The sequence below is a fragment of the Acanthochromis polyacanthus genome, chromosome 14 (genome assembly GCF_021347895.1).
Source record: "Acanthochromis polyacanthus isolate Apoly-LR-REF ecotype Palm Island chromosome 14, KAUST_Apoly_ChrSc, whole genome shotgun sequence".
Lineage (NCBI taxonomy): Eukaryota > Metazoa > Chordata > Actinopteri > Pomacentridae > Acanthochromis > Acanthochromis polyacanthus.
This window is the reverse complement of record NC_067126.1, coordinates 25,966,654-25,990,855: the sequence shown is the minus strand read 5'-3', so window position 1 is coordinate 25,990,855 and position 24,202 is coordinate 25,966,654. Positions and strand designations below refer to the sequence as shown.

Genomic DNA, 24,202 nt, shown 5'->3' with positions numbered 1-24,202 from the left:
TTGCCTTTCTGACAAGTTAAACCAACACTGGACCTCTAACAGGATTTCTGCAGAAATCAGCCAATCAAGTTTAATGCTTTTTGTGAAACCTGTTCCTACATTTTACTATTTATGATTCTGGAAACACTGCCTGGAACAATTCAGAAATGCTTTCATTGGATGTGTGTGAGTGGTGCTGCACAGCTGTGTTGCATTCAACCCAAAAGATGCCCCAAGACTGTTTGATTTTCTGACGGTAGCAGTGGTCACTTCAGCTACACTTGTGCTGTTTGAAGTAAATGCTGGTCACAGGAAAGTAACTAGCTACAGTTAACCGTTGTTTGTCACACTGCATGTGAGATTTCATGGCGTTGACACCCATTCACCAAGCTTTTTTTTTTTTTATTCCAAACATCCAGTTTTACGGCCATTTCACCCAACTGGCCAGAGCAAATACTGCAATGGTTCCGCATGTTTACGCAGATGTACATATCTGATGAATTGCAGTCTATGCTCATATTATCAAATATTTTTCTTAAACTGTAGAAAGAATTTTTACTGATTTTTAATACCATTTAAGGCCTTAATTTTAGCAGAATCAATTGAATGATTTTTGATGCCCTGCAGAAACCCTGTCTAATCTCCTGCTTCTCTGGACCAGACCTTAAATGAACAGGGCTATGGCCCGTTTAGCTGCTATTTGCTGGTAGCTGACAGTAATTCTTAGTTTTTTGGTGTTTCAAAGGTTTACAATAGTAACATTGTATACAGCGTCGAAGCCAATGAAAGAACCTCTGCAGAAAAATGTGTGTAGGCAACTAAAAAAAAACCTCATACCTGGTGATGGCTTGAACAGCACAGATGGTATACTGCAGCGTTTATAAAGCTGGTTATTGCTGCTACCTGTTCTTTCAGCCGATGAAGCCACTGACTGATGTTTTTAAAGAAGGAAACCTCAGGTTAACTACAGCAGCAATAATAATGTATATGTGTCCTACAATGTAGTTTAAGTTACATTTCAGAACTGACAACCCAAATCATTGTGTATACGTCAAACATTCATGATCAAAGTTAGAAGCAGTCTGATGACTTCAAACACTAATTTAAAATCAGTCCAACGTCGTGACTGGTGTGGAGGTGTGTGTTTAGACCTGATGTAGCTGATCCACACCAACTAGAGATACTTGTGTAAGGTTACTTCTGTCAAAAGAGCTTTTTTTAATCAGCTATTAGATCCAAGGGTTCTGTGACAGGTTAAGTGAGGCTGTTCCATATAGATGCAGATGCCAAAAGACGCATTTTGTTTGTGAGACCGATAAAGATCGGTTCACATTTTCTGATCTATCAAAGCTGTGATCAATCCATAGTTACTACTGTATTCCACTGTGGCTGCGCTATATTTGACACATCTTCATTTTAAAAAGTAAAATCATAAACTGCTGCTTTCACCCTGAACAGGCGTGTGCTCTGGGGAACACCCGTCGACACGTTTCCCATTAGTTGGGCTGCGGTAGGTTTCTGTCCTGTGAACATACACTGCTCAAAAAAATTAAAGGAACACTTTTTAATCTAAGTATTGCCTCAAGTCAGTCAAACATGTGGGATACTGATCTGGTCAAGTAAGTAACTGAGGGGCTTTTTAGTCAGTTTCAGCCTCTTTGGTGTTCATGAAATTAACAACAGGTGCACTAGAGGGGTAACAATGAGACAAGCCCCAAAACAGGAATGAGTTTACAGGTGAAGGCCACTGACATTTTTTCCTTCCTAATGTTTTCAGACTGTTTTTCAATAGTTTTGCATTTGGCTAGGGTAAGAGTCACTTCTGGTAGCATGAGGCGATACCTGGACCCTACAGAGGTTCCACAGACAGTCAACTCCTCCAGGATGGCACATCAATGCATGCCATTGCCACAAGGTTTGCTGTGTCTCCCAGCACATTCTCAAGCGCATGGAGGAGATTCCAGGAGACCGGCAGTTAGTCTGGGAGAGCTTGACAGGGCTGTAGAAGGTCCTCAACCGATCAGCAGGACAGGTATCTGCTCCTTTGTGCAAGGAGGAACAGGATGAGCACTGCAATAGCTCTACAAAATGACCTCCAGCAGACCACTGATGTGAATGTCTCTGATCAAACAATCAGAAAGAGATTTAATGAGAGTGGTCTGAGGGCCCAGCGTCCTCTAGTGCTCGCTGTGCTCGCTGACTGGCACCGTGGAGCTCGGCTGGCAACACAAGAATTTGCAAGTCCACCACTGGTGCCCTGTGCTTTTCACAGATGAGAGCAGGTTCACCCTGAGCACATGTGACAGACATGAAAAGGTCTGGAGAAGCCGTGGAGAACATTATGCTGCCTGTAACATTGTTCAGCATGAACCATTTGGTGGTGGGTCAGTGATGGTGTGGGGAAGCATATCCATGGAGGGGCGCACAGACCTCTACAGGCTGGACAATGGCATTCTGACTGCCTTTAGGTATCAGGATGAAATCCTTTGACCCATTGTCAGACCCTACATTGGTGCAGTGGTCCTGGATTCCTTCTGGTGCATGACAATGCCCAGTCTTATGTGGTAAGAGGACTCATGCAGTTCCTGGAGGATGAAGGAACTGATACCATTAGCTGGCCCCCATGCTCACCTGACCTGAATCCAATAGAACACCTTTGGAACATTATGTTTTGTTCCATCCGACACCATCAGGTTGCTCCTCAGACTGTCCAGGAGCTCAGCAATGTCCTGGTCCAGTTCTGGAAGGAGATACCCTAGGACACCATCTGTCGTCTCATTCAGAGCATGTCCCGGCAGTCATGCATACAAGCACATGGAGGCCATACAAACTACTGAATACCATTTTGAGATGCTGCCAAGGAATTTCAGCAAGATGGACTAGCCTGCCACATCAGTTTTTCACTTTGATTGTGGGGTGTCGATAATTTTCATTTCTATCAACCAATGTGGCACTTTTTATACCTAACACATTATCCAGTCCATATCAATGCTAATATCCAGTTTGTCTTTTCTCCACATTTGAAATACGATATGTTTTCAAAGTGTTCCTTTAATTGTTTTGAGCAGTGTAGTTTAAGGCTGTTTACAGCTGCCATAGTAACACTTATAGAAAAATGTGCCATGATTCGAAGAGAGTTGTCTTCATTTACAGGCACCAAAAATATTGTTTCTTTGTCTGAAGAAAAATCCAAAAATTCAGCAAAAAAATTCCCCAAATTTCAAAAAAATTTGCAAAACCTTCAGGAAGAAAATTCCAATAATTCCCTAAGAGTTTCCCTTAAGAGTTCTATTTTTTTTTAAATCCCCAAATTTGGCAAGAAAATTCTTGTAAATATTTTCAAGAAATGAGTAAAAATCTCTAAAGTGACTACAATATATATATATATATATATATATATATATATATATATATATATATCAGTAAAATTTCTAATATTTTCTTTAAGAACATTCACAAAATTTTTTTTTAAAAAAGATCCAGCGAAATTTGCTGGATTTTTGTTGATTTTTTTGTGAAAGTTCTTTATTTTTTTAAACATTTCTTTTCTCCAACCAAAACATTTTCAAAGATTTCCCCAAAATGTTGAAAATGTGGACACCATAAGTTTCACTGTGAAAGCATATGTTTTCCACATTTTCAAACTTTAAAACGGGTCAATTTGACCCGCAAGAAAACACGAGGGTTAATGTTTGATTCTGTTGAAAACACCAAAAAAAAAAAAGAAAAACACTATCACAACATATATTTATACTTTACATTTACTGGTTAAACAAGCAAAACTAAATAATCTGATAACCAACAACTCCAGCATCTATATCCATACGGTCAACTGTTGAAGTGCTTTGCTTCCTAGAGATATAAACTGTGAAAAAACACCTGACTGAAACGTGACTGTTGCTAGCAAGGCTAACACAAAGCCTTGTGCAAGAGAGCACCAGATTTTCAGTCAAATCATCAGATATTCAATGAAATCAACTAGCTAGCTAGAAAAAAAATTTTACATGTTTATGTGAAAGTTCTATGTTGGCTCATGCACAGCAGACTTCTACACCCAATTAAGTCAACTTAAAGATTACATAATGCAAAACCTGAATTCTTTGCTATGTTTATTTCTCAAAAGTTCACCCGTTTCTCACTTCACGAGGTCTGCATCTCCTCCTCTTCCTCAGCAGAATGGTAGTGTCGGTACTCCGGCTTCAGTTCCCAGGTGCTTTTGTGAACTCCCTTGCTGTTGTATGTCCCAATTTCTCGCATTATTTCTTTAAGGTAGGTCTGCACAATCTGTATTTAATAAAACAGAACAAACAACTGTACCTGTGTAAAAAAAAAAAAAAAAAAAAAGTAGCATGTACAGAACTGTAAAATACCCAGGACTCCACTCTCCGTTTAGTGAGTACTTGTTTGGTCTATAAAATGTCAGAAAATTAAGGAAAATATTTTTTAAACACCAACATGACGTCCTCACTTGTAAAGTTTTGTCCAGAACCCAAAGATATTTTTTTTCTTGAAGAAATAAAAATTAACAAATTAATCAATTAAACTGGTAACTTTAGCTGTTAAATGCTAGTTAAATTAGCCAACTGCAAGCTGTAGCATTACTAGACAGACATGACTGTGATATAAACTTATGTAAGTTTGTCCAGAAAATACATCCTTTTTTTTGGCCAATTCTAGCTGTTTCCACTGTATCATAGTGAAGCCAAGTAGCTGCTGGCAGTAGCGTCATTTTACAATCTACAAGAGAGGAAATAAACGGATTTCCCAGAATGAATCACACTATTCCTTTGGGCTAGAGGTTCACAAACCTTTTCTGTCATGGAACATAAAAGATTTTTGTCCCTCCTCAGTCCACTTAATATTTATTTGATCAAAAATTAATCAAGGGAGCAACTAATATTTAAGGAAATAAGTACAAGCAAGCATAATAGCACAAACAAGGCCTTGTTTATTCTCTTTATACAGTAGCTAGGCTTCTTACTGGTTTTACCAGATGACATCACATCTCCCCTCTTCTAGCTTCCCTCCACTGGCTCCCTGTCCATTTTAGAATTGATTATAAGATTTTACTGATCACTTTTAAAGTTTGCCAGGCCCTTGCCCCTGGCTTTATTTTAGACATGCTAACCCTGTATGTCCCCTCGCGCAGCCTTAGATCTTTGGGTGGGTTCCTCCTAGTTGTTCCAAAGTCAAGGCTTAAATTAAAGGGTGACTGGACCTTCTCCATCAGGGCCCCTCGGCTTTGCTACGACCTGCCTGAGGAGAATCAGTAGAGTCTTATAAATCACTTCTTAAAACCCGCTTTTATAGACTCACCTTCCAATAAAGTTGTCTTTTATTTCTCTTTTATCACTATGTTCTACCTGTCAAAGCACTTTGTGAATGTTCTTCTGAAAGGTACTATACAAATAAAGCTATTATTATGAATAATAATAATTATTATTATTATTATTATTTCCATTCACACCTTGCCAGCAGTGGTCCATCATGGTCTGCGTTTGCTGCTAAATCCCTGTGACTTGAAGACTCTGGTAGGATATTTTAGCCCCTTTCTGAGCTCGACATCGGGCCAGTTTCATGCTAGTGCTGATGTGACTGCTTGTATTATTATTTTGAACCATCCAACATGTGGAGTATCAGCGCTCCTGGCTTTTATCATATACCCACAAAACAAAGACCTCTTTTCTAACAGAGCAGTAGCTGTAGAAGACAGTCTGTCATTATCGGAGCAGCAGATAATCCGGCAGTGTGGTTTGCTTCTTCGGTCGACCACTGGGTGTCTCTGTTGAGCTAGTAAAGACGCAGCCACTCTACCTGATGAATAACAGTGAGGCTTTTTTTCATAATGGGCATTTCGGTTACTTTAGTTCAGTTAATTTGAGTGTTAGCCAAGTGCTTTAGGAGAGAAATGGTGGTGTGGAGTGTATTGGGGCGTTTGACTCCTACTCAGCCGATGGTTATGCAATCAGATGCAATCAGAGGGAGAGGAGGACCTCAAGGTCTCATCAGCACCTACACATTGCTGTTCACTGCGAGCTGGAACGAATCCCCTGCACGGTATCGATTCATCCCATGTTTGTGTGTGTCTGTGTGAGCGTGTGTGCGTGCGCATATTGGCCCAAATTTCAGCCACAACAGATAGTGTGAGCGGGCGTGAACGTCATGCCGTGGGCGATTTGTTCAAATTTAACAAAGCAAGGTGAACAGTGGGCAGGTGTATTGTTTTTTTTGTTGTTTTTTCCCAGTTATATTGTTGTGTAGTGTATGTTTGTGTGCGCATGCATGCTGCTCACCACAGGTTGTTTGGTGATGTCAACCAGGTCCTTGATGTTGTAATACTGGTGCTTCTCAAAGGCCGAGAAGAGCATGTCCAACACGACCTGCCGCTCAGCCCTCACCATCTTCCCCTCGGACTTCTTTTTCTTCACATATTCCACCTTAAAATTAAACTCAATATTACTACTAATGATAGTGACAGTTGAAATATTTCTAGAGTAGATGTTAAAAGACCATTGTTGTTTAAATCAAATGTCAGAATTTGTCTGTTTATGGGTTTATCGACCCAGGGAGGTTTTTCAAGCCTATAGTTTGCTTGCTGTGGACTGAATCGGAGGAGGAGTTGGAAAATGAGCTATTTTTTGGGGGTTTTTTTGGCAGGAATTTCACACAGAAGTAAACTGAAGTGAATCACTAATAGCCCCCGTTAGAAGCTAGAGCACTTTAACATACAACTAGCATTTTCTTCAGGATCACATATCAAAAAGTCGTGCATGATGATAACTGTGTTTTTGTATAGAGCAGTTTTGAGGTGCATATACTTTGCTTGAGTATTTCCATTTTATGCTACTTTATCCTTCTATTTCAGTACATTTCGGGGGGGGGGTGTTATACTTTCCACTCTGCTACATTTATCCGACAGCTTTAGTTACTTTAAAGTTCAAGATTTTATACAATGGATAATAAAACAAGCTTTTAAAATATGACACATGGTCAGAGCTTAAACCAGTGGTTTCCAGAAATGTTGGTTTCAAAAAGCAGCATGCAGTCGAACTCACATTGCTAACAGGTCGCTAAATGGTAATTTTCACATCTGAACCTCAAATATGGTGTAAATTCATTAAAAATCTAAGAAAAAAAATTCCCATTTGTGGATCAGCACCTTGTTTTTTGTCTTCCCTTCTCAATAATCATATTACTGCCCCACAGATTCATCTACTGTTCCTCTATGTAAGACAGTCTAGAAAGTAATTCAAACTTGCTGCATCTACTGCAGCTAGAACAGTAACATGTTGCTGAAACACTGACGTTTACTATTAATAATCTAACAATGTCATACATAGTAATCAACCAAACTTGTACTTTTACTTTAGTACTTTAAGTACATTTTACTGTAAATGCATTTTCAAGGAGGATTTTTCAGACCTGAATTTTACCTGCAGTAGAGCATTTTTAAATTGACATATTATTTGCACTACTGTGTTTATATATTCCTTTCTAGCTATATAAATATCTGTATATATTGTGCTATATCCATTTTTATTAAGACTATTTTTTCTCTTCTTTCTATAGTTTTTTATAATTCATTTTCCTTATTCCTAAGAGTGACATCACCAGCCGAAACCAAGCTCCTTGAATATCGTGTGCGTACTTGGTCATTAAAGCTGATTCTCGTACTTTTGAATACTTCTTAAACAACTGACAAAGTCTTCGAGAGCCCTCTACATTACTTCTTATTTACCCTGCAGCAACCTTCATGCTCAGATAGTTTCTAATCTCTGCTTTAAATCATTCTTAAAACAATACCACCCTATAGGTCGAGGGATATTGTGTTTTTGAATCAAACTGCTCACACACCCACACAGCTGATATTACTTCTCACATTGAAATCGTGGTTGGCCACAGGCTTAAAGACAGTGGTGACGGCTCTCTCCAGCTGCTGTGACAAACGCTGAGGCTTGACGGACTCTTTAATCTGTAACCTGACACTGACACTGACACACACACACACACACACACACACACACACACACACACACACACACACACACACACACACACACACACACACACACACACACACACACACACACACACACACACACACACACACACACACACACACACACACACACACACACACACACACACACACACACACACACACAGACAGACAGACAGACAGAGAGAACATTTGCTTTGTGTTTCTATCATCTAACATGATCTCTGCTGACAGACTTGCTATTGGCACAAAGATAGCTGTCAGCACCTTGAGTTTCAATGAACAGAAACAAGCGATGGCAGCTGCTCTGTTCAAAGATATTCCGCTTTCTATTTATTTTTTGTTGACTTTCATTTGTCTTGACTCAGCCAATCATTGAAGACGTTTTATTTAGACTGATGACCGAATGAAGCAGCAATGACTGAAATGTCAAACACAAGGCAGGCCAGCTGCCATAATGACTATAACACAATCTTGATGATACATTAACAATGCACAGTCCTTTTGTGAGGCTTACCAATGCATTACAGTCTATGGTTGCTCCTGTGCATACCTCTTTTTTTGTTGTTTTTGGAACACTAGTTTGTCGAGAAGTCAGATTTCAACCACAAAATCAAAATGGTGTGCATCAGAAATACAAAAAAAGACAAAGCAGAAACACAAACAACTCTGTGAAAACAACACATACTTTTGTTTGATTTGACTTCATAATTGATATGGAAAATAATGTGGCAAAGACTGTTCTTGAATTGTTTCCACACACACACACATTCACAGACAGACGCCACAACAATAACATAATGTCCTTCATATTCTGTAGCCTGCAATGATAGAGGGACATTTGTCAGCTGCCGTCCAAATGGAAGATTATAAAGCCTGATCCAAAAGCCAAGATTTTTTTCCTGAGTCTGCAATGAAATACTGCAGACAAATACTACCATCCTGTAACATCTGAGGAAGTCCAACCAGTAGATCAGCATATAAACATTTGTTTTTAAGGGCAGCTGACATGAGACGGTCACAGGAACGTGTTCGAGGATCAGGGGGAACACTTTTTTTTGCACTTTAAGCCTGAAACACTTTCCTTCAGCATTCAGCGTGTCGTATAGATTCGATGGCTGATGCAGACATGGTCTCACGCTGATATAAACTGTGCTTTGTGTTTGCCTTGGGATGTATTGCAGCAGTGCATCTGCCACAGTAATGCTGTTGCTATAGCAATGTCATCCACTAACTCTGGCTGGAATAACATTCTGATGAAGAGGAGACGGAAACCAGTGGAAAAAAAAAAAACAGTGGACTCGAGTGTGTGGTGTACACAAATCAATGGTTGCAACTATGCCCCTGTCAACAACTTTGCTGCTCTTGTTGGAATTAATTCACAACTCTTGAACAGATTTTGTGTTGTCCAGGGGTGAAAGAAGCAAACTGAACAGCACAGTTCTTGAAAACAAATGCTGCCCCATTGGCTTTGTGCATTTCATCTGTGTGTTCATTATTCTCCAGATTATATCTAAAAATTTTACAGGAACATCTCTGATATATCAGCTTTTGACTGACTTAAACTTACACCTCAACAATGTATGTGATTTCATTGAGACGTTGTGATAATGTTATTTTTTCACTCATTTACTCCATTATTTACTCATTTTGGCTGAATTGGCACAATAAACACTTGATGTACTTGTATACAATATTGATACTATATCTCAATTTTATACCCAGTGTGAGTTGGTACCGTTGTTTGAATTTAAAACATACATTTGCTGAATTTTACTTCACAGTATACTACACTGTTTGCTGCATATTATCAATCAAAGTTTATTTCTAGATCTATCTTTACAACAGCCCAAAGGGTGACCAAAGTGCTTCACAGTGAAAAACAAGGAAATAACTTTAAAAAATACAGTAACTTAAAACAGGACAAACACTCACTCGCACTCACACCTATGGGCAAATTCAGAATAATCAATTTACCTCATCACATTTCTGGATTATGTTGATCTAATGGAACGCTGAGGGACATTGTGATTTAAATTCATTGTGCGTGAGCTGAGGTAACTTACCTTTCAAATTACAGCATCTAAGTTGAACAATTTCAAAGTTTACTCACTTCTTCAGCTTCATGTAGTTGTCGGTGACGACTGGTCTGCATTCAGCTCTGTGCACCACCATCCCCTCCAGACTGATCTCATCTGCAGAAAAGACAGCCGCTTAATCATGACTCAGACACATGCACACAGAGGTGCACAGATTCTGTTGTTGGTGGGAAAATATTCATGATAACGAGACGATCAATGCTGCTGACTGCACCCGTCAGATGGTTTTAATGTCTATTGTTTCATATATAATGATATAATTTGCTGCACTCTCACAGTATGCTTAGAGAGTTTAGGAATTACACACTAAAGCTTCTGTTCATTTGTTTCTGGAAGCTCTGATAGATCTCACACGGTGCTTAGCAATAAAAAGTGCATAAAAAGCTTGAAAACAAATGGATTTCTCAGATCAAGTTGGAAAGTAATAACCCTCATATAATGGCTAGAACAATTCATTGTCAGTACTTGACAATTAAATTCTGAAAACCACCAATCTCACCACAGAACTGTGTTGACCGGAGTAAAGAAAATCTGAACAATGAGCTTAAATTTTGACCAAAGGAGACTAAAAACTCAGCGCTCAACCAACTAATTGGGCAGAGATGAGTCAAAGTGGCAGCAGGGCAGACCTCTGCAGCTCTATTACTGACTGTCATAAAGGACTACTGAGGTCAAAATAATAATGAACTGAACAGCTAGTTTATCAGTGAAGCAAGTCATTTTCTTAACAGCGCCTCACCTAAAATCTCTGATGAGGTCAAGGCTGAAAAGGCGATAACTGACAACAGCAAGGAAGTACTTCAAAGACATGATGCTGCACACTTAGTGTAGGTTTAGTCTGGTTTTATAAGTCAACACCTGTGTAGACTCACACGGTTCTAAAGTCTGCTTCGCCAACCTGTTTTTTGAAAAAGCCCTAAATACAGCAAACAACAACATTAGATTTAAGTGGAGATGCACCTTTCATTACTGAAACACCCCGTAATCATGCAGCCACGACAATGCTGGCTTTGTGACAAGCCGATGAATGTCTTCAATCTGCCAAAAGCCTGAACCTGACCTGAACCAATGCCGACAATCAGTTTAGACATAAGGACTGCAATTTAGACACACTTTCCCCGGGAATGTGACACAGCAGGAGAGCAAACGTAAGGAGAAAATTGCCTTAATCCAGGTGTGCACAGCTGGGAGAATTAGCCTCAAAAATACTTTGCTGTAATTGCCAGCAGTGGTGCTCTGCAACAACCTGAATAGAACAAATGAACCGTGCAACGCATTCATTCATACGGTTTCCTTGTCAAGTGACATTAATATAATTGTATGTGTAGACTGTTTGTTTCCTCTGAAAACAGAAATGAGTGTTTTCATGCATTAAGTCTCAGTGTCATTTTAATCTGAAAAGCAAGACAGAAAGCTTTTCATTCTCTTCAGAGGCTTTCCACTTTCAGAAACCCTATGGCACTAGCCATTAATACATAATAGAAGTATTAAGTCAGTACATTTGCAGCCTCGAACCAGTTATGGTCTAGTCGGGCTTCTATAAACCATCCACAACTCGCAGCTAGACATTTTGCGCCACTTCCACTTCACCTTGAGCATGGCTGTTTGTTTTGTCAGATTTATTTTCCAAGCTGTTCTTTCATAAGGTGTTTTAGCCACTTTTTCAACTGTCCAACCCACAACCTCTTTCTTAAACCATTTGATGCCTTTTCCACTCCTCTCCAATCATTAGTGTGTTTAGTAATTTTTTTTTTGTTAGCTTTTGGAATCCACCGTCCAGGAAATGATGGAGTCCAGTTGGTGAGCGTTGGCGTTATATTGGCAACAGCTCAGTCTATTGTGCATTGTTGTGTGGGTTTGGCCTCGCTTGTATGTGGACTCGCAAAAGGTCTGAGAAGCCACTACATTTCACACATATGACTTCGCACAACCAGCAAATAGAGAGACAGAGAGAGATGCTCAAGGGGCAAACACAGACAGAATAATTCCCCACAGAGCTGTAGAGGTCAACAAATAATTGATAATGAACCGACTGACAAGCCTGAATGACCAGCGGAGGAGAGAGATGGGCTGTTAAACGAAATTTAACATTATCTTTCCATTTGAACTGTGCATCTTTATGTGTGAAATCTGAGTTAGTAAATCATTCCAGCTCTCTCTCATCTCCACGCTCCCCTCACTCATCTTTCTCTTTTGTCTTAGTCCCACCCACTTAAATACGCGTGGGAGGAATGCAAAGACAAGATCCAAGGAAAGGACATTTTTACCCCTCTCAGGCGTCATCTGAAGCAACGTCAGTTTCTCATGACGGAGGCGCAGCACGATCACCTGTCTGTGGCATCTTTTGTTCCCCACAGATAATGAGGTGCATCGTCCAGACAATTAAAAGGGAGCATATCACCGCTGCTGAGGCAGTTACTGTTTTACTCATGTCCTCCCACACATCTATACAGCCAAAGAAATATTTGTTGGCCCTTAAAAGCATCCAAACATGCACTGCTAACCCCTTTTCACAATGTGTACAAATCAAGGCGCTGTTAAATTTATATGCTTCACTGCTGAGATTCTGAGCACATGAACCCCTTTTCTACAGGGCAGCAAAGTATTTTTGTATTCATTAATTATTCAGGTCTCTTATGTATTGAAGTTGTATTTGGTAAAGCCATTACTTAAAGATTTATGAGTCCAAAGCCAGAAATATGGATAAATAATCTTATGTGTTTGGGAAGAGAACAGAAATAGGTTTCAGATATGATGGATTACTGCTATTTTATGATTCTTCTGTTAATCAGGTCCACATATGCTAATATATGACATATTTATGATTTCTGAAATGATAGCAAATAAGGAAAACCAGTGATACTGAAATACCTGACTTGGGTTTGTTCATTGTGAGTGCACTGCTGGTATGAAACTGCAGCACTGTGGCGATGTCACAGCAGTTCAATCAACTGTGTTCTCCAGTTACTAATGCATTTCCCGTAAAGGTGACCACTTCACAGTATTATCTGGCTACAGGCTGCTGTGGGATATTGTTATTTCCTGGGTGATCAAATAGTTGGGAGCAATGCAATAAGGGAAATGGCACACACCTTCTTTCTTTAAATAAGATGCTAAAATCTCACAAACTGAGATATGTTTGTGTGTGTGAATAAATCTATGAGGCAAAATGAGAACACCCAACTAGAAATACCTAGCTCAAGCTTGTTTGTTCTACCGATATCTTACAGTTCTTAAAAATAAATACATAAATACATTTGTTGATGTCAATTTTCAGCAATTGATTAACACATTTTTGGTGCACTAGTGAGCATTCATCTTGGTAATTCCTCTGGGCAGCTATTTCAGGCAAACACAAGGTTCCTATCTAAACTGCAAGACAGCCATAACTGCAAACTAAAAGGCAAGGGGAAAACGAAAACGTGACTCTGCCACAAAATATATGAACCCCAAAACTCTAACTATTCATAAGTGATATGCGATTTTGTCGGAAACCTTAACCAAATCTAAGCCTAAAATCGTAAATCACATTTCACCAAAAAATAAAGCGATAAACAAAGAAACAAAGTAGAAACATAAATAGTAAATTATCCATATTATGTAGAGCCACGTAACACCTGTGGGCACTTGGAAAAATGTTGCATGTTTCCACATTTTCTTTAATTTTAAAAATAATCCATGAAATTCAAGTATTATTTCTTTTGTTTGTTTTAAGGATTTTCGGTAATATACCTTATTAAAAGACGGAAAGGACTATTTCTGGCCATGGTTGTGCAATTTCCACAGAGGTGCAGGACTTTACAGAGAAAAATTATCCAATAGGAAGTAAAAATGTGAAGCAAAGAAAACAGAAGCCAGAAGCGTTTCTAAGCAGATATACTTCTATTACGTATGTGCACAGCTTCGTCACATTGTGCTTGCAGCACTGCAGCAACATTGCTGTTTGGACATTTGATAAAAATCCATCTTTGGCACTGAAGAGCTTTTGCATAAATTTCTATTTAGGGTTCTTAAATTGGAGAGGCTCTATCCTACAACATCTCACAGCTCATCTATTTATGCTTCTGGACAACAATCAAGCTCTGTGGCTCAGAGGAATACAAGACTGGGGCTCCACAAACAACCCTTGTTGGTTGGACAAATGTACATATGTACTGTATATGTATTCAGTGTTAACCAAAGCTGAACAAAAGCAGGTGCAACTGCCACGGTCACCATAGTAACCAGCACACCACAACCTGACATCATGTGTCACACAATGTTCCATCTACTGCCCGCAAGAGTCTGTTTTTAATCTTGAGGGAACAAACACTTTGCAGTACGTGTCACAGATCTCACTAATGTTCATCTTTGCCTTTCCCACAAACGGATGCAATTATGTGCAATTATTGCCTGGTGAGTGCCAGAGCAACACATCTTTAAAAAAATAAAATAAAAAAAAACAAAACACACCCACACATAAGAAACATGTGTGCACACATGCACAGCGCTGCTGGAAATCTTCCCCCTACATCCCTGTTGCGAAGTGGTCAAACAGGGTCAAGGACAAGCCGTCTTCTTTCTGCAATTCGAGTCTTACCATTTCCTATTTCCAAAATCCAGAAGGAAGCTGGAGAAGCGCCTTTCTGAACATGGACCATGTAGATAAGAGAGAGACAGAGAGAGAGGACCAGCATGGGATGAAGACTGACCACACCAAATATAGCTCTAGGCTTTGTGAGTAGGAGGAACACTTGAGATGAATAGTAGACTCCTGCACATTGGTTTCACTACAAAACACTTAAGTGCTAGATCAGTGTTGTGGTCTGCACCTTACACAGACATTCAGTATCCTAATTCTCCTACGCACTTACCATTCAGGCCTTTATACTCTCTAGCAGATATAGACAAGTCCATTTTTATGCAGCTGTATCAGTGAAATCATGTTTTTGAGACCCGTTAAAAATCGTACAAACACATGTATTCTTGGTCAGGTTTCCCCTTATGTAGATTTTTTTCTTCACTACAAACCAACAATTTACAAGCGATCCAAAGCTGTTGTAGTAGAGATGCAGAAATAATGTCCACAGCACAACATCGTCTCATTTCCTGAGACAAAAATATTCATACCATTATCTAATATGTCCTCTAAGTACAAAGAAGTAAAAACCATTAATGATTAGTTAATTATTACAGTTCAACAGCTCTGGGAAAAACAGCTTAGTTGAATGTTTATTTAGATCAAAGTTCTTTGGGAGCCAGACTATGTGTTGCAGGACTTCTTGTCACTTGATGACTCTGGTTAAACGGCATTACAGGAGTGCGATCTGTGTGAAATCCCTTAAATGCCAAGTGACTCAAAATTGCATCACCTGTTAATAATTGCAATATGACAGAGTTGAGCAGAAAGGTGTCTGCTTAGATTTACTATATCAAAAACACAGGCCCTCCAATAGGAACTCAATGCTGAGATTAAAATCTTTGTTTTTTTCAAAGGTTCGCAATCATCCACCTTTATTTCTGATGACAGACTCACTCCTCCTCAGGATACTGGTGATACACAAATTACTGGAGAGATGTTCTGTTGCTCTTCAGAGATTTTTTTTTTTTTTTTTTATCCAGCTCTTCTTTGCCTGAGGAGTTGCGTTGCTCTACCTTTCTCTTTAAAACATCCCAAAAGTGCTCTGTTGGACTGAAGTCAAATGACACACTTAACAAGGTGATAGTTTTCACATTTTCCTTCTTTAGAATCTCTTGGGTGGTTTTTGGCAGCGTGCTTTGGATCTTTATCATGCTGGAAAATGTTTCTTGTCTCATCTTGTCAGCCAGGGTTTTGGTGCATCCACAGACATTCATGCTGCCATTTGTGAATATCACCTCCTCACCACCTTTCGCATCCATGCAGCCTCATATCATCACACCCCCACTGCCGTGCTTTGGTCCCAGAGCTATGCATTTATTCCTGACAGTCATGTGGCAGTCCTGGTCGGGTTAATGCCAAACATACTGGCCCCATCTCAGCCAAACAAATTCATCTTGGTCTCATCTGACCAAGAATGTGCTCCCAGTACTCATTAGGCTACTTTTCATGTTCTTCAGCAAACTTTAATCCTGTAGTTATGTGCCAAAGAACACATAAGGGTTTATTCTTGGATGCTGTCCATTGATAACCTCTGTGCCAAGTCTGAAGCACTTGCCTGTCTGTTTTTCAGAGCCAGACTGGAAAGGCAGCACACTGTCAATCACATCATTTTAAGAGCACGTCTACTGCGCCTCGTTCTGTATTTCCCCAGTACTGATGAACTCATGTTTTAGCTTATCTTTCTGCATCCTTTTGTATAGTTATGAAGTCTGACCGTCAGAGTTTTCAGCTCCTCTAGCAGCTCTTTTCCATTTGACAGCGCATAGGGACAACTACTGGTGTTACCAGATTGTTTTATAACCATGTTTATGCAAGTAGGCCAATTGGAAATCAAGGGAACAACCAATTAAGTTTCTTTGATCACTGGTTTTCTAACTTGTGTCACTGACCACAGGTGCATTTACATTAGCTGTACTGAGCTTCAACTTTGGAGTGTATAGTCATTTTAAAGTGTTTTTTTTTGATTGTTCATAAGTGGAAATGCTTGTCTCATCAGCTCAGATATAACGCACGTACTAAGAGATGATACAATTTTGAATCATTTGACATTTGAGTGATTTTGCACATGGGTGTACACAGCTCTGTTATGCACTGTAAGTTCAGGGGTGTCATTCAGCAAAATACATTTAAGTCTGATCGTGCCTTTTAAAATAGATAAGAATCGGCAAAAAATAGAAATTCCCATTACCTCCCGCACTGTCTGCAGGCACCAAGGTCCATCAACTTGTTTTATGGCTCTTATTCAGCTTGTTTTCTCCTGACTAGATCCTTGCTTGTCTCGTAACGACTCTCAGATGTTAGTCGCTTTGGATAAAAGCTCCTGCTAAACAAAACTGTGGAATTGTAGAATCTGTAGCACTGTGCGTATTACGATGTTCCTTACATGTGAAACAAACAGTGGCACAGATAACAGCCTATATGCACTTCAGTTTTGGTTTTAGCTGTAATCACTCTTCTCCCACATTGTTGTGTAACACACATACTTGCTCTCTGCCTGCCCATCATGTCATCCTCTAATCGAGAGGCCTGAATTTCACAGACGATGTCAAAACAGCAGTAAGCTACTCCACACACAACTAGCATCTTGAATATAGATGCCATTGAGTGATGAGCCACAAGGGCAGGACAATATATGTTGTATGATCCTACCCATCAAGAGGTTTCACTGCGCTCATGCCCTGCAGCTTAAAGGGCAAATGCACTGTAAGTTGCATAATTATTATCATAAAAATAGAACAAGCTTCAGGTGTCTCCATGTCTGCGTTTACATCCACTGAACGCAGCTGCATCACCGCTCAGCTGGAGTTAATATGAAATCAAGTCCTCAAGCAGTGTGGCTATAAGAATCATCACATTTGTTCCTTATGTTTTCAATTAAAATAAAATAACTGAATTCAAGGGGATTTTCTATAGGCTTACCTTTATTCTGTCCTTTTAGTCTCTTCCTTTCTGACACTCACTCTCTCACTTAAACTGTAAATTCTAAATAAATCAAGCATTATGTTTCTGTTTTAAACCTACTCCTTCACCCACACTTGTTTCATTTTGGAATGAGGAACTGTACTTTTGTGCCATTGAAATATATTTTTATTACATTTCACAGATGCAGCTCCGACAAATGCAAACCCAAAAGGCCCTCGGTGTGTATTTATTGGTATTACAGCAGATCCTTTTGAGCATTTATGTGATCAGACTGTTTTAAGAGGACGTTACAGTGTTCAGTACAGTGACATACAAACGCAATTCATCAGCCTTTCTATGTTCAAAACTACAATTTGGACAACAGAAGTGACCAAAAACAAAAAGCTGCGGTCAGATCAAACCACAGGCTCACTTATTATGTATTTGTTCATGTCAAGCAGTGCTGACAATACCCAGTGGTAGTCCCCACAGTGTTTTCATGAAACAGCAAAATATGAAAAAAGCCTGGATTGCTGGCATTCTCTCTGTATAACACAGTTCAGTTCGTTCCAAATATTAACACCTCTTAATATAAAACAATCCAGCAGAGTAAGTAAAGGAGCTTATTAAAGTGTGCCAAATTCATACAGTGAGATCAGGACAAGACCACTGAAGTAAATCCAAAAAATGCTAATACCAGCTTATTTTTGTTTGAATTAAATACAGTATTAAAAGGCTGTCTTGAAGGGAAATCAGGAAAACATAAACAACAAGGTCAAAGGAAAAGGTAAGGCCTGCATTAACAACATCCAAGACATTTAAATACATTTAAAGCCATTACACTTAGCTAATTCTTTAAGAGTAGAGATGGGAAAACTGGCTGAGTGAAGACAGCAGAGTAAGAGAGAGACAAATGCGAGGGTGAGGAGGTCAGTCGTCCACCCCCTCACGTTCATCTCTTACCTCCATCTGCTTCAAGGCCCTTTCCTCAAAGCTCTGACCTTCCTAATGCTGAACACAACAAACAGCTTGCCGCCCACTAGGCCTCTATCCACGGTGTCTAACTATCTGTCTTAATCTGCGTTTCAGTCACTAATACACTGAGCTGACATACAGAAGCAGAGCAACAACAAACACATGAAGGCCTTCATCAGCATCCAGCATGGACACAGCTCTACAGAAGCAGAAAATTATCACAAGTACTAGTCTGCTCCATTCAGCATCTACAAAAGAGAATCTTTTTTATTACAAACACAAGATGTAACCCATTGCGTAAGCGGCCTTTGTTCCTGTGCCTCAGGCTGTTCATGTGACCCCGGTTCTCTTTTTGTATGATTTCATTGCTTCTCTGAAAACACCATTCTTGCCTCTGACCTCAGCAGAGACGTGACTGAAGGATGGTGACCTCCTGGTTATAGAGCCCACTGTGAAGTTTGCTGTACTTTTAGCTCCTCAGGAGCGGTTCGTACAAGCACATGTATTAATGTGCATGCACAAAAAATAGGAATAAATCATTTACACATAAACAAGTATTTATATCAGAGCAGTGAGTGCAGTAGTTTTTCTAGGGCCAGCTGCAGATCAGAATATAAGGCAAGAAAATGTACATTCTGTCTATCATTCTTACCCTCAGGGCTGCAAAAATGAAAATGAGGTTAATTCCTGTAAACCTTTTCTTTATACATTCACCTTTATGCACTGGATTTTACAATAGGAGAAGTTTATTATGTTTCGTCCACAACATTGGAAGAAATGATGGATGGATAGACGGACAGACAGACAGATACTTTATTAATCCTGAGGGAAATTTAAGGAATGAATAGAATGAAGAATAGTCTAACAGCACTATCTGACTGGATAAATGTTGAATATCTATCTTTAATTAAATGTATAAAGCATAAACAAACAGAGGCATTTAAACAATTTATTGGGTTAAACTTTGTTCTTGAGAACATCACTGAAGGCCTCCTGCCCTCCATCCAGGAACTGTACTCCACTTGAACCAGGAAGAGGGCAGGGAACATCATCAGAGACCCCAGTCACCCTGGATATAAACTTTCCCCCCCCTCCCCTCCAGCAGGGGTTACAGAGCCATTTTCACTAAAACCACCAGACACAAGAACAGCTTCTTCCCCGCTGCCATCACCCCTATAAACAGCTGAGCCATTCCTCCACATCTGTACATTTACATGTATAATGGATATGCACATTACTTTTTGCACTAAGAACAGCATTCACTGCTTTTTGCACTCTATCATCTAGCAATCATCACTTTGCAATACTGTGTTTATATATTCCTTTCTAGCTTGTAAATATCTGTATATAATTGGGTTATATTTACTCTTTCTTTATTCTATAGTTTTTTTTTTTAAATATTCTCTTTCCTTATGCCTAGGGTGACACCAACAGCCGAAACCAAATTCTTCTTATGTTGTGTATGTACTTGGCCATTAAAGCTGATTCTGTTATTCTAAATTTTGACTTGAGAATTTTCCTTTTAACTACAAAAGATTGGTTATCGGTCTCCTTTATCATTAATAATCAGCATCAGCCCTGAAAAACACATCTTGGTCAATCCCTATTGTACCGCACTAAATTGCAATTGTTGCTAACAGTGTGACTGCATGACTAGTAATAAAAACTCTAAATTGCTGTACCCACAGCTGGTAAGCCACAAGATGTGCAGAGAAAGCAGGGATTACATTGTAGACAGGTGGAACAGAAAGTACAGCTACTGCAAAGAAATCTGTTGTACAACATGAGTATTTGTGAGTCAAGTTTCTCTGCTTGACATACAATAAATGAAGTAATTCAATGCAGCGTGTAAATTGTGCAGACACAGAAAATGCGGTGCTTGTAGCAAAACTTAAGCACAAATTACACAATGATAGCATGCAGCACAAGCTATGCGGGGATTAAAATCAAAAATTCAAACATTCCTCTGGGCAAAATTTTTACTCCGTCAAGGAGATTGTTTCCTCTCTGTTCCTGACCCTCTGTGTATGATCTGAGTTTTGGACTTCATGTCTTTCTCTCAAAGCCTTAGGCTATTATCAAAAAAATCTACCTGAAAAACATCCCTAAATTCCATCAGTAACAGCTCCACAGCTGTAAGGCCCAAACGACTGATCCTGAGCTCTGTGGGAAAAAAACACTTGGGAGAATTCTGAAACATAAGTCTCTCTATTCAGTTCACCAGGCAACGGTGTGATAAGAAAAATTCCAGTAAAAATTTAAAATGATGACATGTTTACTTCAATCCAACACACACAGTAAATTGAAGAATAAGGAAGGGAATGGGGTTTCATCATAAATATACTCATATCTACAATGACTGTAAGAGCTCAGTGCATTGCAACTACAGAAAATGTGCAAAACGACAAAACACAAGAAAATCAAGAAAGTGTCTTTACAGTGCAAAGTCACTGCAGCCGATATGTGCTTTTACAGACACATGCTACATACAGCTAATATGGCCAGAATAAGCAATGCAGGTGTTTTAAAATTACTAAACACTATCTCCTAACTTGTCATGTACTCTAACATATATTTATATGTACCTATAAATTGTGCCTATAATTATACATTATTATTTTTATTTTGTGTTCAATGTATTTATGCATCTCTGCTCTACTGTGTTATGGATGTTTCTGGAGGAAATAAAAAGTGTAATTGAAAAAAAAATACTAAACACAAATTATAAGCTATTGAACAAAATTAGGAAACAGCAAGGAACATTTTTTTTGACACATAAGGAAAGTGACGCTGGAATATATTACCATTCTGACTACACTACACTTTCCACAAATACAGAAACCCAACCAAATGCTGAAAAGCGCTGATATTAGCACAAACAACAGCGTAAAAGTATCTGGGAGGGGGGCACACTATTTGTTGTGCAGTAGTTTGTGACTCACAGAGCGGAATCTGACAGTAAGCTAACATGTACGTTTTAATTAGTCACCTCATGAGTCACAAACTATTGTAACAACACACGTGTCTAAGACAAAACACATTCTTTCCAGAAACAAAACAGAAGCAGAGCAACCAAATCTGACACTCATGCTATCATCCTCTGAGACATTTGGTTGGGATATTGCCACTTGGATGGCAGTGTGCAGTCTGGATCCCTGACTAAGAGCATTACTTGCGGCTGCTAACAGAAAAGTCATCATTCGAAACTGGACTGTCAATTAAATAAGCAGCACAGAGAAATAGAGTTTACTTTATGTTAAGACGATGATATGAACAATATGTGAAATACCGGTCAAACCAAACTACATGGTGGCTCCCAAAAGCACCTTAAACCAAATTTAAAAATGTGTAAATGCCATTGCATTAGACTAAGTAAATAGAAAAGCAAATGGCATATAATTTAAAGACAGCTTTGTAGAACTGCTTGACATCTCCCTGTGGACTCCACATTTCAGACATGTAGGCTTTCAATTGATGACTTTTTTTCCTGTGGTATTTGGGATGTAGTTCTGCGAGGGGCCCAGGAGACTTTGCTTTCTCCTGGGTGAAATATTCTTTCAGCAGGCGGCCAGTGTGCTTTGGATCAAGAGTCACTTCTTCACTTCTTTTGCTTGATTATCTTTTTGTCTGATTTCATTATGTTTGCATGCAAGTCAAGTGCAGTGGCTTTGGAGGCGTGTTTGGGACCTAGTTTAAACCTTTATCCAAACTATTAACATGTATTTTCAACCCCATCCCACCTAGACCGCTGAAGGTAGTTTTTCCCTTGATTACTGCTTCAGTGTTAAACTTGATCTGGGTTTCTTTAATAACAGTATGTATTAACTGCAGCCTTTAAAAGCTTCTTGTAATTAAACCTCCTACTTAAAATGCCAACTATAGAACTGTATCCGCCACCCTCTTTATTAGCTCCTCGAAAAAGTTGTTGCAAGTCAATTACGTTCCCATTTGCACAGAAATGGTTTGAAGAGTTTCAGTGAGGATTTACAGCAGAGAAACAGCACCGGTAAAAGTCACCAATGACCTCCTCAATGCTGCATTTGATACAGTTGATCACGACGTTTCATGACAGAGACCGGAACATGTCAATGGAGAGTAAAGAAACCGCACAAGGCAGGTTTAAATAAATTTATCAGACCGTTTGTTCATGTCAGCAATGGTTCTTCCACCCACACAAGAGTTCTAGACTTCCACAGGGTTCTGTACTAAGGCTGATACTATGGAACATGCTGTCTTTAGGGAATATTATACAGGAAGCACTGCATATATTTTCATTGCTATGCAGATGGCATAAAGCTGAATTTTCTGATGATAAAACAAATCAGTTAGTTCACCCCAAAGCATATCTGAACGACATAACGGCCTGGGTGACCTGTAATTTTCTTCTTCTATATTCAAACAAAAGAAAAGTTATGGTATTTTGCCCTAAGCACTTCAGAAACACGGTCTAACCAGATAGTTACTCTGGATGGTACTGCCTTACTCTCCAGTTCTACTGTGAGAAACTGACTTCTCATCATTCATTCCTTGTAAAATCCAGAAGAGACTTAAAAAGAAATCTACTCTCATACAAACACATACAACACCATTTTTTCTTAAAGAACCCGTGCTACCATAATATCCCACCAGAGCACTTCACTCTCAAAGTGCAGGTCACCTTGTGGTCCTGGAGTTTTCAAAAGCAGACTGGGAGGCAGAGTTTTCAGTTAACAGGCTCCTCTTTTGTTAAACCAGCTCCCAGTTGAGATTCAGGAGGCAGACACTCTCTCTACTTTCAAGATTAGGCTTAAATGTTTCTTTTTGATAAAGCTTATAGTCATGGCTGACTCAGGTGACCCTACACCATCCCTTAGTCATGCAGGCCTACAACGTTTTTATATGTCGTCAGCCTTCTCTCTCCTATAGCTTGTGTGTAGACCTCCCTCTCACCGTACATCCAGAGCTGCTCAGTTACTCATCATCAAACTGTCTGATGTCTGTTGTATCCTCATTTGTTCTGCATCTCTTTCAGTCTGCTCTCCTTTTCTCTTTCCTTTTCATCCTCTCCCAAGCAGGTCTAGGCAGATGGCGTCCCTCCCTGAAGCCTGGTTCTGCTGGAGGTTTCTTATAAACGAAAACGGAGGTTTCTCTGTCGCCAACTGCTGCTCAAAGGAAATAGTTGGATTCTCTATAATGCAATATTGTAAAATCTTTATATTACTATAGGATTGTTTTGTGTGAGCAATTGTATCATTCTGGAGTATTCATTTTATTACCAGGTGATCTTTATTGTAAGTTGTAAGCAGTGTACACCGACTTCACAAGGGACAATGGTTTGATGAGTTAGTGATAAAGAGGCTATAAAAAACACTGATATGCACCTAGTGACTGCTGATTTGACCTTGAAGAACTGTGACAGTGCGACAAAAGTGGTGGAACTGTGGTAATAATGACTAAACGGGGGAGTTCATATGTCCATGTGCTGCTAGCTGTAGGAATGAAAATCTGGCTTTGAAATATTTACAACATAAATCTATGTACACAGAGAACAATTTTTAATTAGTATTTATGCAATTTTCTGTCTTTTTGCATTCAAGTTGCAAGAAATTTAAGCCTCTGGTCATTGTCAAATATTATGCTTGTGCCTGA

General features: G+C 39.3%; 1 protein-coding gene across 1 annotated transcript in view; it reads right to left on the bottom strand.

The window, feature by feature from the left end:
- Positions 1-3,722: 3,722 nt before the first annotated feature.
- Positions 3,723-24,202, bottom strand: part of LOC110964389 (general transcription factor IIF subunit 2-like) — a 49,175-nt gene continuing 28,695 nt past the window's right edge. Inside the window, exons 3-6 of the mRNA XM_022213101.2 lie at positions 10,092-10,173; positions 7,859-7,958; positions 6,273-6,416; positions 3,723-4,254 (exon numbers count right to left, since the gene is read on the bottom strand). Coding sequence (XP_022068793.2) covers positions 4,120-4,254; positions 6,273-6,416; positions 7,859-7,958; positions 10,092-10,173 — 461 coding nt within the window. The 3' untranslated portion in view covers positions 3,723-4,119. The remainder of the gene's footprint in view (positions 4,255-6,272; positions 6,417-7,858; positions 7,959-10,091; positions 10,174-24,202) is intronic.